At 35.0% G+C, this 15,421-nt stretch overlaps 1 protein-coding gene across 17 annotated transcripts in view; it reads left to right on the top strand.

The window, feature by feature from the left end:
• The window catches only part of RIMS1 (regulating synaptic membrane exocytosis 1), a 316,106-nt gene that overhangs the window by 116,526 nt on the left and 184,159 nt on the right, over positions 1–15,421 (top strand). For all 17 annotated transcript variants that reach the window (XM_030945482.1, XM_030945475.1, XM_030945480.1 and 14 more), the window contains exons 2-3: positions 1,392–1,605; positions 3,383–3,394. In XM_030945482.1, the coding sequence (XP_030801342.1) occupies positions 1,392–1,605; positions 3,383–3,394 (226 nt within the window). The remainder of the gene's footprint in view (positions 1–1,391; positions 1,606–3,382; positions 3,395–15,421) is intronic.

Raw genomic sequence — 15,421 nt, 5'->3', positions numbered from 1 at the left:
GTTGCTTAGCTTTTGCTGTTGTTGCATTCTCACTAGAATGCACCCATGTGATGTTACTGGTTTTAGTGTGACAGCTGGTTGAAATACAATTTACAAGCAATAATATTCCTGTACAACTGAATTATATGTGTTTTACCACGATTCCTGTAAGTTAAGTTGAATTATCATTTTTTAGGCTTGAATATCACATTAAAGTAAAAATATCCACATCACCAAAAAAGTGTTTCATACAAAGAACACAGATCATTTACATCTTAAAACTCCAGACAAGTTCTCCACACACACACACATACACACACACACACAAGCCCACAGAAACATGGCATTGTGTCACTAAAAATACACTGGTTAAATGGTGTGAGTCAGTGCTAATTAAGGAAGTAGGTAGAGGTAGCTCAGAGCAGAGATAAAGGATATCACCAAGACCTCTACAGACAACACACCTACTGTTTCCATTTATTAAACTCAAGATTGCCTCTTTTTATTCATAATCTGTGTAATTGCTCATGATTTTTAAATGTTATCCATGGAGATGTACATTTGAAGCAACATCTGGAAAAGCCTGGGTTCTACATAGCATGGAGCAAAGACCAAGTTTTGCCCTTCTGGAATCTCCTCCTTAGGCTGGCTCAGGTCTTTTTGAGCTGTGTTTAGGAGGTGAGTCTGTTGTGTAGCAGCATGCTTCTCCAGATGGTGGGCATAGGATCAGGGTGTTGTTGTTTGAGGCAGCTGGGGAGAAGTGCTGCTTCTTTCAACACCAGTCTTCATCCTAGGAACCTATGCACCTGCTAATGCTTCTATATACTCCTACAGCTAAACTGGAATATCTATAATGAGGGATGGCAAACCTTAAGTAGTTTCTCGTGTGTAACAAGAGAAAACACAACAGATTGTGAGGATATAAATTTGAAATAAAAATATGTTCTCATATTTGTGTAAGGTCAGTGTCATCGTTTTGAAATATCTGTTGCATGTGTTAGTAATTTAGATTTTGAAAGCACTGAAACTGGAGATTGATTTACATATTTTGATTACACCTGATGAATAAATTAAATTGGTTAAAAAGATGCAAATTTGGTCACACAATTATTTCTTTTATTCAGTACATGGTAGGCAATTTTGTTCAGTATATGCATTTGGATCAATTTCTGGTCAAGTGAAATTATTTGTTTGTAATCTTTGAAGTAAGCCTTCAAGAATAAAGATGTCTATTTTTTTTTCCTTTAGATTGCCTATACAGTCTTCTGTGTGCAGTGTGTATTTGATATGAGGTGCATGTAGTATTGTGAACAGGCCCAGAATATTTGGTGGAGTTGCAAACTGAAAGAAATACAGCTTAGTAATCTTTCCTCCTATTCGTGCTATATAAACTTTTTTTCTCATCTATGCAGGAGGTTGCATCAACAATTTGAAAGCTATAAAGAGCAAGTAAGAAAGATAGGGGAAGAAGCCCGCCGTTACCAGGGAGAGCACAAGGATGATGCTCCAACATGTGGAATCTGTCATAAAACAAAGTTTGCAGATGGTTGTGGCCATTTGTGCTCTTATTGCCGGACCAAGTTCTGTGCTCGGTGTGGAGGTCGTGTCTCTCTGCGATCAAACAATGTAAGTCTTCTGATGTAAGCTCTTAAGGAAAAGCCTCCTGACATTGTCATGCTGCAGATTGTTCACTTTAAGTTTGGCATTTCATGCTTCATTTTACTTAAGTGTTTCATTCATTGCTTCATTATGATGTGTGTATCATACATGTAAACCAGTGTAAAATCATACAAGTAAAACAAATGTATCTAATGATTGCCAAGGTACTTGGGAATCACAGAGTTAATTAAAGCAAAAGAATAATAGTGTCCAGTTCTGTGGAGTGAAAGCTTGTAGAAAATGTACTTGTTTTTCATAGAATAAAAGAAGAAACCCTTTTACTCAGGTACAACTCCACATTAATAAATTCTTGTTGAAACCTTATTTAATATTACATTTGTATTTTCATAGAGCTTGTCATAAACATTTATAGATTGCTTTTACATGAATTCAGTCAATTTTTTGGTTTAAAAAAACCAAAAAACAACCACTTTTCTTGGCACAGGAAAAGTGTTATGCCAATTTATTTAAAATTTATTTGAAGAATAAAACTTCAGATTAGTCTGGATTAAGCATCCTACTTTCAGGTAAGTGAAATGAATGGTTTTCCCTCTGATCTGCATGAGTTAGCTGCAGCAGCTTTCCACAAAACCAAACATTATCCAAGAGTACCCTCTGATCAGTCAGTCCCTTCCAAGCCTCTGACTACTCTCTCATACAGGAGCAGTAGGATCTAAATTTGGAATACTGTTATCCAGTGATTATTTTTGGCTGGTCATCAAGAACTATGGTGTGTTATAAAACTTTATAAATTTTAAAATGTTTTAAAATTTAAAATATTTGATATAATTTATATTACCTATATGTATAATTTTATATAATATAATTTATATAATATAATTTTATATATAATTTAAAATAAAATGTTATAAATCTATTTTTATTACATGAACAGTTTTATTTTCTGTCATGAGATGAGGCAACTTTTTTGTGTGGCTTTAAGAGGCCAGGCTTTTGTATGGTAAATTTATAGGTGCTCTTGGTATAAACACAAATTCACCTGAAAGTGAACACAGATTGTATAGCAGATAATCATGTTCACAAGGGAACAAGTTTGTGGCCTTTTCACTTTTTTTAAGATGGACATCAGCTGAATAGGCCTTCTGGAATTTCATGTAAGCCAAAAATAACCCCTCAAAGAGATGCATTTCATGGTTATTTTAGAGATTTTCCATAGCCTAGATGTACCTGTGAGTCCCAATTAAATTAAATTCACATGCTGAAGAAAACTATGTAGGTGAACTCAATGAAAATGTGCATGTATTAATATTAGTAAAAATAGATGCATTGCATTGTGTCACCTGTAGATGGTGTCATCAGAGCAAGTCTCTGAAAATACAGTTTACTTTGATGCATTACATTATTCTATTAATGAGTGCATGTGATATAGCTTAACTTTATTCAGAAAAAAAAAAAAGAAAATATGTTTAAACCATTTTTCTCCCCCTATTTCAAGCCACAAAAATGGAGGAGTGTAATTTCATTTGTAACTTGCATTTTGTTTCTTATATTGTTTATGCTTCGGTGGGTCAGGGTGTGAAAACATGCTTTCAACATATGCAGTAATGTCATCTTTTTATTTAAAGCTCTTTTTTTCTTAATTTTGTGGTTTTGTCTCTTTGTAGAGAGTTATTGGAATTGCATTTCTTTGAAATCTGTCTATTAATACTTGCCTATTTTATTCTTTATCTCTTCTTTTTTTCTTTTCTCTTTTTATTCTGCTTCCTTGGATGCTTTCCCAAAGGAGGACAAAGTGGTTAGAATCCATGCTTTTTATAATTTATTGTTATAATGTTGTTAGTTAACTGGGATACATATTAATGTGAAAAACTGAACTGAAATTTCATAATCACCCACAGGGGAGGGGGGAAAAAGAGGAATCCTGACATCCAGGCTCTGCACGTCCCTTAGCTGAACATAGGCCTTGAAGACAGCTCAGCAAGGACACCCAAGACTGTTGTCAAAGTTATGAAAATAAAAGAAATTAAGAACTGAAAATTACTTATAGGCTAAAAAGTAGAGGAGCCAATAAAGTGTAATATAATTTGATTTCATTAATATATCTTTAGTTAACATGTTTGACTTTTTGCATGCAAGGTCCTTCCATTAGCTTCAGGAAATCTAATTTAGTCTTTTAATTCTAATTTTACATTGTTTTACATGGTTTGCTGTGTTTCACTTCTAGCTGCAGCACAAACTCAGGGAATTCTTGTCAAATCAGCTTTTTGATTGACATTTTGAATAATATATATAGGCAAACAAACTGGACATAAGTATTGTGAGCAAGGTGGAGTGAATCCTTTTTGAATGCATAGTTATAATTTCAAAAATCTGCAGAACTTTTAGGATCAAGCACAGGCATATTCCCCAGTGTTGCCTGTGCCTTGTCTCAAATAGGTGAGGGTAGTTCCCTGTTCATCTCTGAACCCTGAGCATGGCATCAGGTGTGGCAGTACCTGAGCAGAACAGTGCACGTGCATTTACCAGCTTTTCTGAGGCAGTTCTGCAAAAGGTGGTACTCCAGATTTTTAATTGGAGTATTAAGTATGGCAGTTAGGTAGCTTTTCTGGTACCTCAGCTGAAACAAGTGTAAATTATTTACAATCCAGTGTAGGTTTTGATGTGTTCTTTGTTGAGTTAAGCTTGTGATATGGTGTTATGTGTTTTGCCCCTGTTTAAATACTAGCGTACCTGTGACCTGAAATTTAGTATTGTTCAAATTCCCAGAGAAAATTATTTCTATCACATTTGAGCATTGCAGTAGGTTTTTAATATGTTAGTATTAGAGCTACTCTGAAAATATATTCTGAAAACATATCTGACTTGTTTGGATTGTCTTAATTCAATTAAATACATCCTTATCAATTGCACTTGTCCTAGTTTAGGTTTTTCTAAAGCTTTAGGTTAGTTTAGGTGTTGAACTCCAGGCTTCCACATGCCAAGAAAATGCCGTAATAGTAATGTGTGAAAACAAATTCTATGTGGTGTGATAAAGCTGAGCTACTTCTCTTTAACAGCTGAAAAGTTAATGATAATAACTAGTCCTGAATATGTGAAAAACTTGGGGATCACTTCTTTAAAGTACCATTGCTTTAGCAGTGCCTCTCTCTAGAAGTTAATGTAATATATAGAATTAATTAATTTCAAAATATTAATACATACCTAAAAATGTCATGTTTTAGAACAATTGATATAATTAAAATAGAGCAACATGAGAAAAATATTATTTCTTAATTATTTTCAATGGCTCAACATTCCTGACTGATTACATATGGCAAGTTTCGTATCAGTAAAAACTTCTAAAATGTATTTATCCCTTATTGTCCACATGAATTTTTTACCCCAATAAATTATATTGATACAAAACACATGCACCAAGTTTCTTCAAGTTAAGGGTGCATCGTTTGGCAAGGATGCTGAAGTGTGAATTACCAAAGTGTCAGCTCAGGAAAAGTCAAATGTTAACCTTGATTCAAGGTGTTGGAGAATTAATGACCCTTCACCTGTGGTGTTGTTTCCCATGCATTACCCTCTTTTACAAATACAAAGTGTGACAGGCACAAAGAAAGTCAATCAGAGGATGATCCTATGGAAATGAAGAGCTGCTTATGTGAGAGGAGTATGGGGAGATTAAGGGGACAAGACCTAAAGCAATTATAGTTGATACCTGGAAGTATGGAATTGATCTGTAGAAATGCAGAAAATTTAAACATAAGAATAGAGGACAGTGAATACATGAGACCAAATATGTACAACTTGGTCCTAAACACTCCTGGCTTGAAAAAAGATGTTTACAAGCATTAAAGCCTTGAGAATTTATTTCATGTGGCTTATTGGAAAGAAAAAGAGCCCAATAAAACTTTAAAGGCTAAATTTAATGCGGTTAGGAAAGGATTTATGTGATGTGGTTGCTTGTGGCTGTAGAGCAATGTACAAGGTCCCTAAGAGGTCCTTGCAGCTCTTGATTGTGGCTAAATATTTTTAAAATGTAATGCTTTGAAGCTGTTCTTGACCTTTTCAAGTAAGTGCCAAATATTTCTTAAGGAATTTTTTCAAATATATATGGCAGGACTTAATATGTTCTCTTCTAATTTAAAATCATAAAGGACATCCCAAAATACCTTGTAGTGTGAGTTAGTAGGTATCCTAGGCTGATCAAGAAATGACTCCATTACACTTCCAAAATTAATTGGCAATAACTGGCATACTCTAGTGACGAATGAGTTACATGAATTTCAATTATTCTTGTTCTAAAATGTCAAAATGCATACTCAAATATGTTTCTGAAGTTCTTCCATGTTTTTTGAGTATTGGTTAGCTGTTTGTACTTCTGACCAGAGTTTGCTCTCATATAGTTGCAGGCAGACCACATTTAATGGGTTTAATTCAATTTTATGTGAGATAAGATTTCAGAAGGAAGTCAGGTAGGTTTCTTTTTTCTTTGAGAGAAAGCTGACACTTCTATTTTGGCAGAATGTCCTAGATGGTTTTAGTTCTTTATAAAGGGCCTACACTTCCATTTTGAATCCTTTTAGTTATGTTCTGTACACCAAGATTTTAATTGCCAAAATGGTAGTGGGTTTAAGTTACTTTCCTGTGTTCCATTCACTCTCCCCTGTGATGTGAAATATTTTGATTATATTTTGGTAATATTTTGGAAATATTTTAGGGCAGTGGAAAAGTCAGGAAAATGTCCCACTAGTAGTTGTCCATGGTTTGGTAAGGGGTGGGAAGGGCCCAACCTCAGTCCTCCTGATGGACTGGCTGCCACTGCTTTCTCTGTTCTTCCCTGCCATGGTACCACAGCCTTGTAAAGCAGAAAAATGACTGAAAATACAACTCTTTTTCTTTTCCTCATTCCTGCAAAACTTTTTCACAGTATTTGGTTAGGTAATGGAAAAATACGGATTGCCTTTGTGATCACCTGATCTGTGTTTCTTTCTCCTTATAGAAGAAGAGATACAGTATAGGATACAAAAATGAATGAGCAAATGTAGTTTCTCTGGATCAAAATTCAGATATTTCATGAGGTGCTGTGGGTGTATTGAACTAAGTGAAATATGTATGACATTGACAGAATTAGGTGGAAGATCCATGTTCCAGATTAAGCTATATAATTATCCATAGCAATCAGTCTACAATTGTAGAGGTTTCATTAGGATTACTATTTTTTATCAAATTTCAAATGAAAAAAATAAGAAGCAAATGTTAAAAGTAAATGTTACAATTTTCCTGTGCTTGCAGAATAGAGCAGTTTGCTTTCTCTTTCTTCTATTTCCATACGTAAAGGACAACTGGTGGGAAATCCGGATGTAAAATACATTATAAATATATGAGAATTTATAACTGAACTTAGTAGTATGTGGTTGCAGAAAATAATGCTGGTAATCAGTGCAGAAGAGAGTCCTATTTCTGATCTGGCTTTCATTGAGATTGTTTTCATTTTAGTATAATGTCAGTGATTTATACTTGGAAAGAAAGACAACTTGGAAACATTTGCTTAATTGTATGTCAGGTGGCTTTTTCAGGGAGTTTGTAATTTAGTTCCTTTAAATTATGCTTAAAATTTGCTTACATAATGGCTTGCTAATTTAAGCCTTAGCAACTTGACTACATATGCCATGCAATTCAGCTGTGTACGAATGCTTTAACAGAAGTTGGTAATATTGTCAGAACAAAATGTCTGGATTGTCAGGATTTTTTTTTTACATCTCTTGAACAGAACTCCTAGGTCAAATTGTCCATTAAAAGACTAATTTCTGTATGCTCTGACTAACACAGCTGTAGAACAAAACAGAAAAATCCAACAGAAGGATGTAAATTACCTAGCAAATTGCAAATTGACAGCAGATACATTTTCTCTCTGTAGCATTCAACATAATTTTTTTCCAAAAGATATGGGGTTTATACACATCATGAAAGAAACACTGCTTTTTAGTAATGCCTCCCTAGAACTGCTGTTTCTAGCAGGAAAAAACAAAACAAAACAAAGGCCAGCAAGAAATTCTATTCTATGAGGAATTCAATTTCAAGTAAGGGGGGAGGGATCATTGTCCTCTGCTTGTGGGAAGTTAATTTGCTTTCAAACAAATAGGAGTGTATAAAATTTCTAGGGAAATCCTTAAAATTAGCTTGCTCTTCACCAAGTTTGCTGAGTATATGTATGTATAAGCATATATTGTACAGATTTTTCATTAGTGAATATACATGCATACCATATATGTGCATCCTACTACACAGCCTAATACAGGAAGTACAGGGCAACCCAATTTTTTGACCTTTGAAATCTGTTAGTGATTCAAGGTATTTAAATCACCTGAGGAGTTATTATTTATGTGCCCATTTATGTGGACAGAAAGAGATGTTATGCCATAGCAGTCACAGAATCTCAGAAGGACTGAGGTTGGGGGGAGCCTCTGGAGGTCACCTGATCCAATGCCCCAGTGCTAAAGGAACTTGGTCCTTCCAGCTTGGCATATTAATTTGTCTTTTGACTTGCAGAGTGAACAGTGGAAAACTCAAAGATATTTCTTGTCGTTTTTGTTACTTGTTTGCTTATTGTAAGTATACACATTATAGGCTTATACAAAATCTCCTTAAGTTCTGTTAGGGAATAATTCTGTGACTTACAGCTTTGGACAAATGAATTTCAGAATTTTACAGAATCCTTTAGAGAGAACAATAACACTATGATGATTTTTTTCAGCATTCAGAGAGAAAGAAACACCAAAGCTACCAAATCAATGTTGAGCTGTTCATTTCTTTCAATGTAGTATTTTTATCATTTTAACACTCATGATCTCACGTTCTGTTTGGTACAATTTAGTGGATTATATAAAGCTGAGAAGAAACAGCAGGAGAGCCTTCCAGTGGTTCTCCCAAAAATATTGTGTATCCTGCTGGCTCAGTTACTATCTGAGGTGTGGGAGATAAATGTTGAACTCCATTGTGATAAAAACTGCTTTTCCAGATGGGATACAGTGCTGTCAATATTGATGAGGAGCATCTTCCTACCTGACTTGGGTCAGTTTCACCACAAAGACAGAATACAAAATTTTGAAATTATTTTTCTTTTTGTGTTTTTGTCCAGAAGTATACTTTGAGTTAGTATTTAAATCTTGGCTGAAATGATTCTATTGCACTTTTCTAATAAGTACTGGTTTCTGAAAATACAACAATATAGAAATATTTTTATTCACTTCTTGTCAAATATGATTCATCAATGACCTAAATATCTGTAAGTATAGAGATGAGATTTCAAGGTCTTGTGTAAAGGAAGATAATTTCAGTTAATTAGCTTCAACTGCAGATATATTTTAAAACCACAAGTAAATTAAGCAAGTTATAACAATTGAAATCTGAGATTTTTTTAATGCAGTGCACCTTAAGAAAGAGGATAATGAAAGAAAATACTAGCAATGTAACACAAAGTAATGAGAAAGGTATATGTGTTCATATACCTTAATATAATCAATATGATGCTGTAGACTGTAACTTCATAGTAGATTTTGATCCTTGTCTATCCAGTGAATACAGTGTTGAAAATGAACAAGTATGACCTTATAGATTTAATATGATCATGTATGCATATCTGGTGTAAGGTAAAAGGAAAAAATGAACAGTTTAAACCAATACAATTCTGATCATCTCTGACTAGTCAGAATATGTATACAATTTTATAAAATCAGGAGGAAAAAAATATAAATAAATTAAAATTTGCCAAAATTGTATCTTTATATGCATGAAATAAACTTTCTACATCTTGCTGCTTATAGTTATTAATTCTGATTGACTGTAAATGCATTAATAGTATTTGATCACCTTTTGCTTGCAATTGTGCCATCAATAATGTAGATAGTAATAATAATGATACATAAAATTAAAATCCTAATTTTGAATGAAGCATTTCTTCTTTAATGAGGGCTTTATTTGTAAGAGGAACCTTTTATTCTTATGAACAAATCATTATTGCTGAATCATTATTAACATTCTCATAAATACTAAGTCTTATAAATATTTAAGGATTATACAGTAAATATTTAAAGTTTATGTATTTTTCCAGATTTTTGGGAATAGGGTTGGTTAGCTACAGGTAGGATGTCTGTTTAGCTTGGTCTGTGTAGATGATAATTTTCAAAGCATAGTCACTCCAGGAATCTGTTTATGAGTCCTCCAGTTCTTCTTTACTTCAGTGTGTTTCCAGTAATGTTACAATCAGTAGAAAACAAACTCAGCCTTAAATCCCTGCAAAACCTGTAGATAGCAAGCTGCAGTTTCAGCTGTGAGATCACTATAACTATTTGGAACTGTTCTTGCATCCAGCATCATGTCCCTTATTTCAAACTACCTTTCAGTGTATTATGCACATTTAATTGTGTTAATTTTCCACAATGTCCTATTTTTTCAAGTCCTTTAATTCATTATATGGATTGCTTTGAATTTATTGTTACCTCTTGCTAACAAGTCAAATCCAATCTCACTGCTATTACTATTGGACTATTGCCTTTATGGTGTCTTAAAATCCAAAACTCCACTGGCATTTTCATTACCACATCAAATTTGCAGTTGTTCATTCTGAATTCAGTTTACCCTATTGCATTTCAAATTAAACAAAAAAAATGTTCTTTGCAAGGTATTGTGTATTTACTATATTTCTGTTATTTTCATTTCTGTAATGGAATAATTTGTTACTTGTTGGCACTGCAGAAATCATAGAAGAGATTAGAGATCTCTATACACCGCATATAATAATTTTTTTTTGCTATGGAATACAGAACTAATAAGCAAATTCACTATCTTAATAAAAAAGATCAAAAAAAAAGTATCTCAATTTTCTTAAAAAATTAAATTTTACGAATGTGATTTCCTATAATATTTAGCTGCTTTAGTAGTAGTACAAACTATCTTTTTTCAGCTTATAAAGAAATCAATAATCTTGGTGATGAAATTAGTGACTAATTCAGAGACTGTGACTGGTATAGGTGAATTTCATTTGTACATGCCTACTTTCTCTGCATGTATTTATTATATCAACATTTTAGGGAATAAGTTCATTTCATTGGGTAGATTTATAGCTCTTTGAAACCGGTCTGCAATGTTCGTGGAGGACAGTGGGGAATCCTGGGGAGTCCATCTGCATGAGAGTGGGGTAACTCTGGATATAACACACTTTTCCAATGTGCTTCTGTATGGCAGGTCTGATCACTGGAAATGAATTCCTAGTGTGCAGTGCTGAGAAAATAGAAATTAAGCAAAAATGCCATTATAACTGTTGACTGTCATAAAATGTGTGTACTTGTGTAGAATCAGACAGTTAATATACTCACCCAGCATTTGTTTATGTGAGAGGTGGCCTATCAGTGAAGGAGGCATCTGTCAGACAGAACCCTGAATGTCATAATTTTGAGCTATTTTTTGAATGCTTCAGGTAAATGCATCCAAAATTAACACATCTATTTCTGGATGGAGAGCCCCATAACAATGTGACATCTATTGGCAAACCAAGAGAGGTGGGTTTGTGTTTTGTAATTTGCAGTTGAAGTTGTGGTGCAAAAAAAATAATCTGGAAGTGTAGAAAAATATTATCTGGAAGCCCTCCTTGCTGTGGAGGGCTAAATAGAAGGGATCACTTTACAGAGACAAACCAGGCAGGCAAATATTTCACACCATCTAAACTTTAATCTAATTCACCCAGAAAAAAAGAAGCCTTGGTATCTCTTCCAGTTGATACTCCAATGAAAACTTAGTTTTAGAGACCACAGATACTTTTTCTTTTCTTTTTCTTTCTTTTTTTTTTTGTCCCTCCCTCAAAAACATTGAGGGAGAACAGAGTAGCAAACATGCGGATGTCCAGGGATGTGTTTAGGCTCAGGAGACTTGAAGAAGTGTGTTCTTCTGTGGGATGCCTGTGGAGATACGGTGCACCAGCAGAGCTGACTGCTGATGTCCAAGCAGAGCTCAGTCAGAACTAGAAGTCCTGTGGCAGCACCTGGTGGGACTTGGTTTTATCTGAGCAATGCACCTTCAGATTTTCCAGCAGAGATCTGTTTCCTGGATGTACTTGGGTACATTTTATTGCTAGAAGATAATCAATCCAGCATCATGTCCCTTATTTCAAACTGCGCCCAGCTGTGGTAACGGTGAAAAGTCTTGTAAAAGGATCCCATAAAAAGGAAGATGTCTTCTAATCATGCATCATTCTTCCCTAAAAGACCTGAGCTTTTGGCAAACTAACTGAATCCCCTTGTTCAGCCTCTCAATATGCTTGTTCCATGTGATCACACAAAAACCAGCTGTCAGCTTACAGGCATGTGAGAGTGCGCTCATTTAAGCTCAGGCTGATTTGACAGCCCAGTGTGTGTCCCTTAAGCCAAATGAATTCTTTACTTGATCATTTTATTTCTTGGAATTTGTGTCTTTCAGTTTCAATCATATAGTCCTCATTCACGTAAGATTCTTCTATGTGATGGGATTTTTAATGTGATATGTGGGGGCTAGGACTAAGTATGACTCCTAATATTTAAAATGTTCATAGTTATGTACACTGCTGAGGCAAAATTGTTTGGTTTTAGTAGTTATAAAATAACATAGGAATGCTAACTAGAATTAAATTTAGTAAACTGAATTCCAGGGCTATTCTGGCACCACAAAACCAGGGGTATTTTAGCCAGAAAGAGATCTTACTGCAAAGAGAGATTTGGTAAGATTTTTGACCTATTATGCATTATGAGAAATCAACAAGTAGCTGAAAAAATTTCAAGAGAACAAAGAAATTATGAGGGCTAAATGTAATCTGTGCTCTCTTACTGTTTCTCTTTTTATCATAAATAGACTTAATCCTCATCCAGGATTAAAATTCAGTGTATTTTTAGCCATGTAATGTCCTAGATAAAAGACACTTCTATGTTTTTATATATTTTGCCTTCTAGAGCATTTTTTAATTTTACTTAAGGGATGGATACTTTCTGTTTATACATCTCCAGTGCTGCAGTTGGAGAGGATGTAGGATAGTTTGTCATCCATATACCTAAGGTACATGGTTTTATTAAGCATAATTGAACATAGAAGTGTATATTTCAAGCAAGGAAATCTATAGAAAAAGTTCCTGTAATATTTTGTGAGTTTCTTCAAATTCCTTTAATATAAGGACCCATCTGCAAATCAGCCTTCCTACAGAGATAAATTCAAACTCTCTCCAAAACTGTGATTATAAAATGGTATAAAGTATCTGTTACCAGTTGTTTAATGACTGGTCAGAGATTAAATGAAAATCTGGACAAAATGTAATCTGAATTTCTGTAAAGACCAGATAAAACCCAATAATTTTTTAATCCAGATTGAGGTTTCCAAAAAGCTGTATTATTTAGGCTGAAATTTAATCATGTACTGTGCAGTTTCAGTATTCCAGCTAAAACACCTGTCAAATAACTTAGATGCAACAGGTTTATGGAATCTTTGGAGTTAGATGTTAATTTCTCAATAATCTATTATATTTTTTGTTAATTTGTTCATAAAAAACAGGCTCCCATAGCAAAATACTTTGTCGTGGTGAGTTTTGGGACAGTTGTTTGAGATATTGCATTCTGAAAAGTTGAGTATTACTGAGAAATGCAGATTAATCATAGAGATGAGCAGATGTTGCTAGGGCTCTCTGGAAATAGATGAGCATGGGAATGATGGTTGTATTGTCATGACTGGAAGAAATTTTTGCTGGGATGTATGTTGCTGGGATTTTAATACTGGTAGTGTAACTTTTTCTCTGCAACATATGGTAAGTGATCAAAGCTCATACCTTTGCTGTGTATGCATCAGCAAAATTACTTTTTTCTTCCCTGACCAAATATCTTCTACAGAGAGAGGGCAGTTGAAAGTTCATCAGTGAACTGCTCTTAAGACCTTTGTCAGCCTGGCAGCTTTACCCCTCAGGATTATTTGGATCAGTCCTTTTAGCTGTAAAGAAGCCTGCTTTTCTAGACTATTTCAGGGACTCATTTTACTGCCTTTGTGGATGGGTCAAGAGACCTCAGAGACAGCTTCTTGCCCATGAAAGTTTAATGCAGCAGAAAAAGCAACAAAGGAATTAAACTAAGGAAGAATTAATCTACTTTATCTTTTTGTTTGGGGTTTTTTTGCCCCCTAAGCTTTCAGCATAGATATAAACATACTCTTGTGGATGTCCTGTGTTGCAGGTTATATCCCTTCACTCCATACCCCTGATGTTTTCCTAATCAACCAGTGAGTGTTTAGTAGAGCCTATTGCTGATATTAGAGGAGCTTACCTCTTGGTCTTTTGTGTAGACTATTAAAGAGGAGACTGGTGAAGTGTCCAAAGGAGATTAAGTCAATGCATTTTCCTGCCAGACTGAGTAGGAACCAGTTCTAGATGAGGACTCATATTATGAGAACCCAGCTCATTATATGTGAGTTGGGTTTATGCTTTCATAATACTTATGGGGGAAGATCAGCATGCCCCAGAGTGCTTCTGCTTGCTCTGAACTAGACTAAACCAGCTCTGCATCTTTCTCAACTGTGGCTCCTGTTTAGCCAGAGAGAGCCCCAAGTCACCAAGTGCCCTGTAAGGTACTGCAGAGTTTTATTGTAGCTCCCAGCAGCTGCCCCAGTCAGGCTGGCTCTCAGGTCATACCCACATTGTACCTTACAGCTCCACACTCATATTTTGGAAATGGTAGGGCATTGAAGGTAGGAACGAAGGCCAGTGTTGAGGCAGTTGAATCCTACAACAGTTTTTCATCAGTTACAGTAGGAAATTGTACAGCAGCAATGGTCTCTAGACACATTCAGAAGCCTATTTTTAGTCTTGTCTCCAATGAAACTCTACACACTCGCTCTGAATCTTCTGCGCAAACCTACGTGTTTTCTCCTCTACAGGCAACCTGACAATTCATGCACCAGCTGGTTCTTTTTTAACCTTTTGTCTCCTACATGAATTGACCTCCTTAAAAGAGGGTGTATGGTCTTATGCAGTCTGTGATATGTGGAAAGTTGTGAATATATTCCACTGGAGAGGGTTCAATTTGGCTTTTTCCCCCTACATTACAGTCACTGACAAGCAAATATTGTATATTACTGAAAATTGTACTGAACCACACTTAAATTTTCAGTATTTTATTTAGGATATGCTTATTCATGTTGGTAAATTCTTTTCCATTTTTTGACTATAATTCATAGGCCTGTGAAGACCAAAATCTTTTTTAACTTTCTGACCATGCAATGAGAAGACAAACTCTTGTTGAAAATTTGCTATGCACAGTTTTCAGATAATGAGAATGGTAGAGTTCAGCTCAGTACTCAGCTTTAGAAAGATCAAGTCGGCTAAGGGAATAAAAAGCCTTAATCAAGGATAGAATGTTTTAGCCTTCTTGAGGGTAAGATGTGTTGTATTCAACACGTTTACAACAATTCACAGCACTTGTTGTATTAGACACATTTACAACAATTCTCATACATATACAGTAATGCATTACACAACAATACTTATACATATACAGTAATATATTATACAGCTATACTTATGTATTACAGTAATACATTATACCAGTTACATTACACCAGCATCTATCTCTACTTGTCGAGGCGGTCATAATGCAAAGTAAATACCTCAAATGCCCCATAAACAAAGACTTCAAATGTCCCATTATTGCTTGTTGGTGGCTCACCTACTTCCAGGTGTCTTGATTGGAGATAATCAGGTCTAGACCTCCTTGTGGCTTCCACCTGCCACTCTCAGCTTCACCAACGCCGCCTCCCCCACTCCGTCCCAGTG

The sequence above is a fragment of the Camarhynchus parvulus genome, chromosome 3, assembly GCF_901933205.1.
Source record: "Camarhynchus parvulus chromosome 3, STF_HiC, whole genome shotgun sequence".
Lineage (NCBI taxonomy): Eukaryota > Metazoa > Chordata > Aves > Passeriformes > Thraupidae > Camarhynchus > Camarhynchus parvulus.
This window is presented reverse-complemented; position numbering and strand designations above follow the sequence as displayed.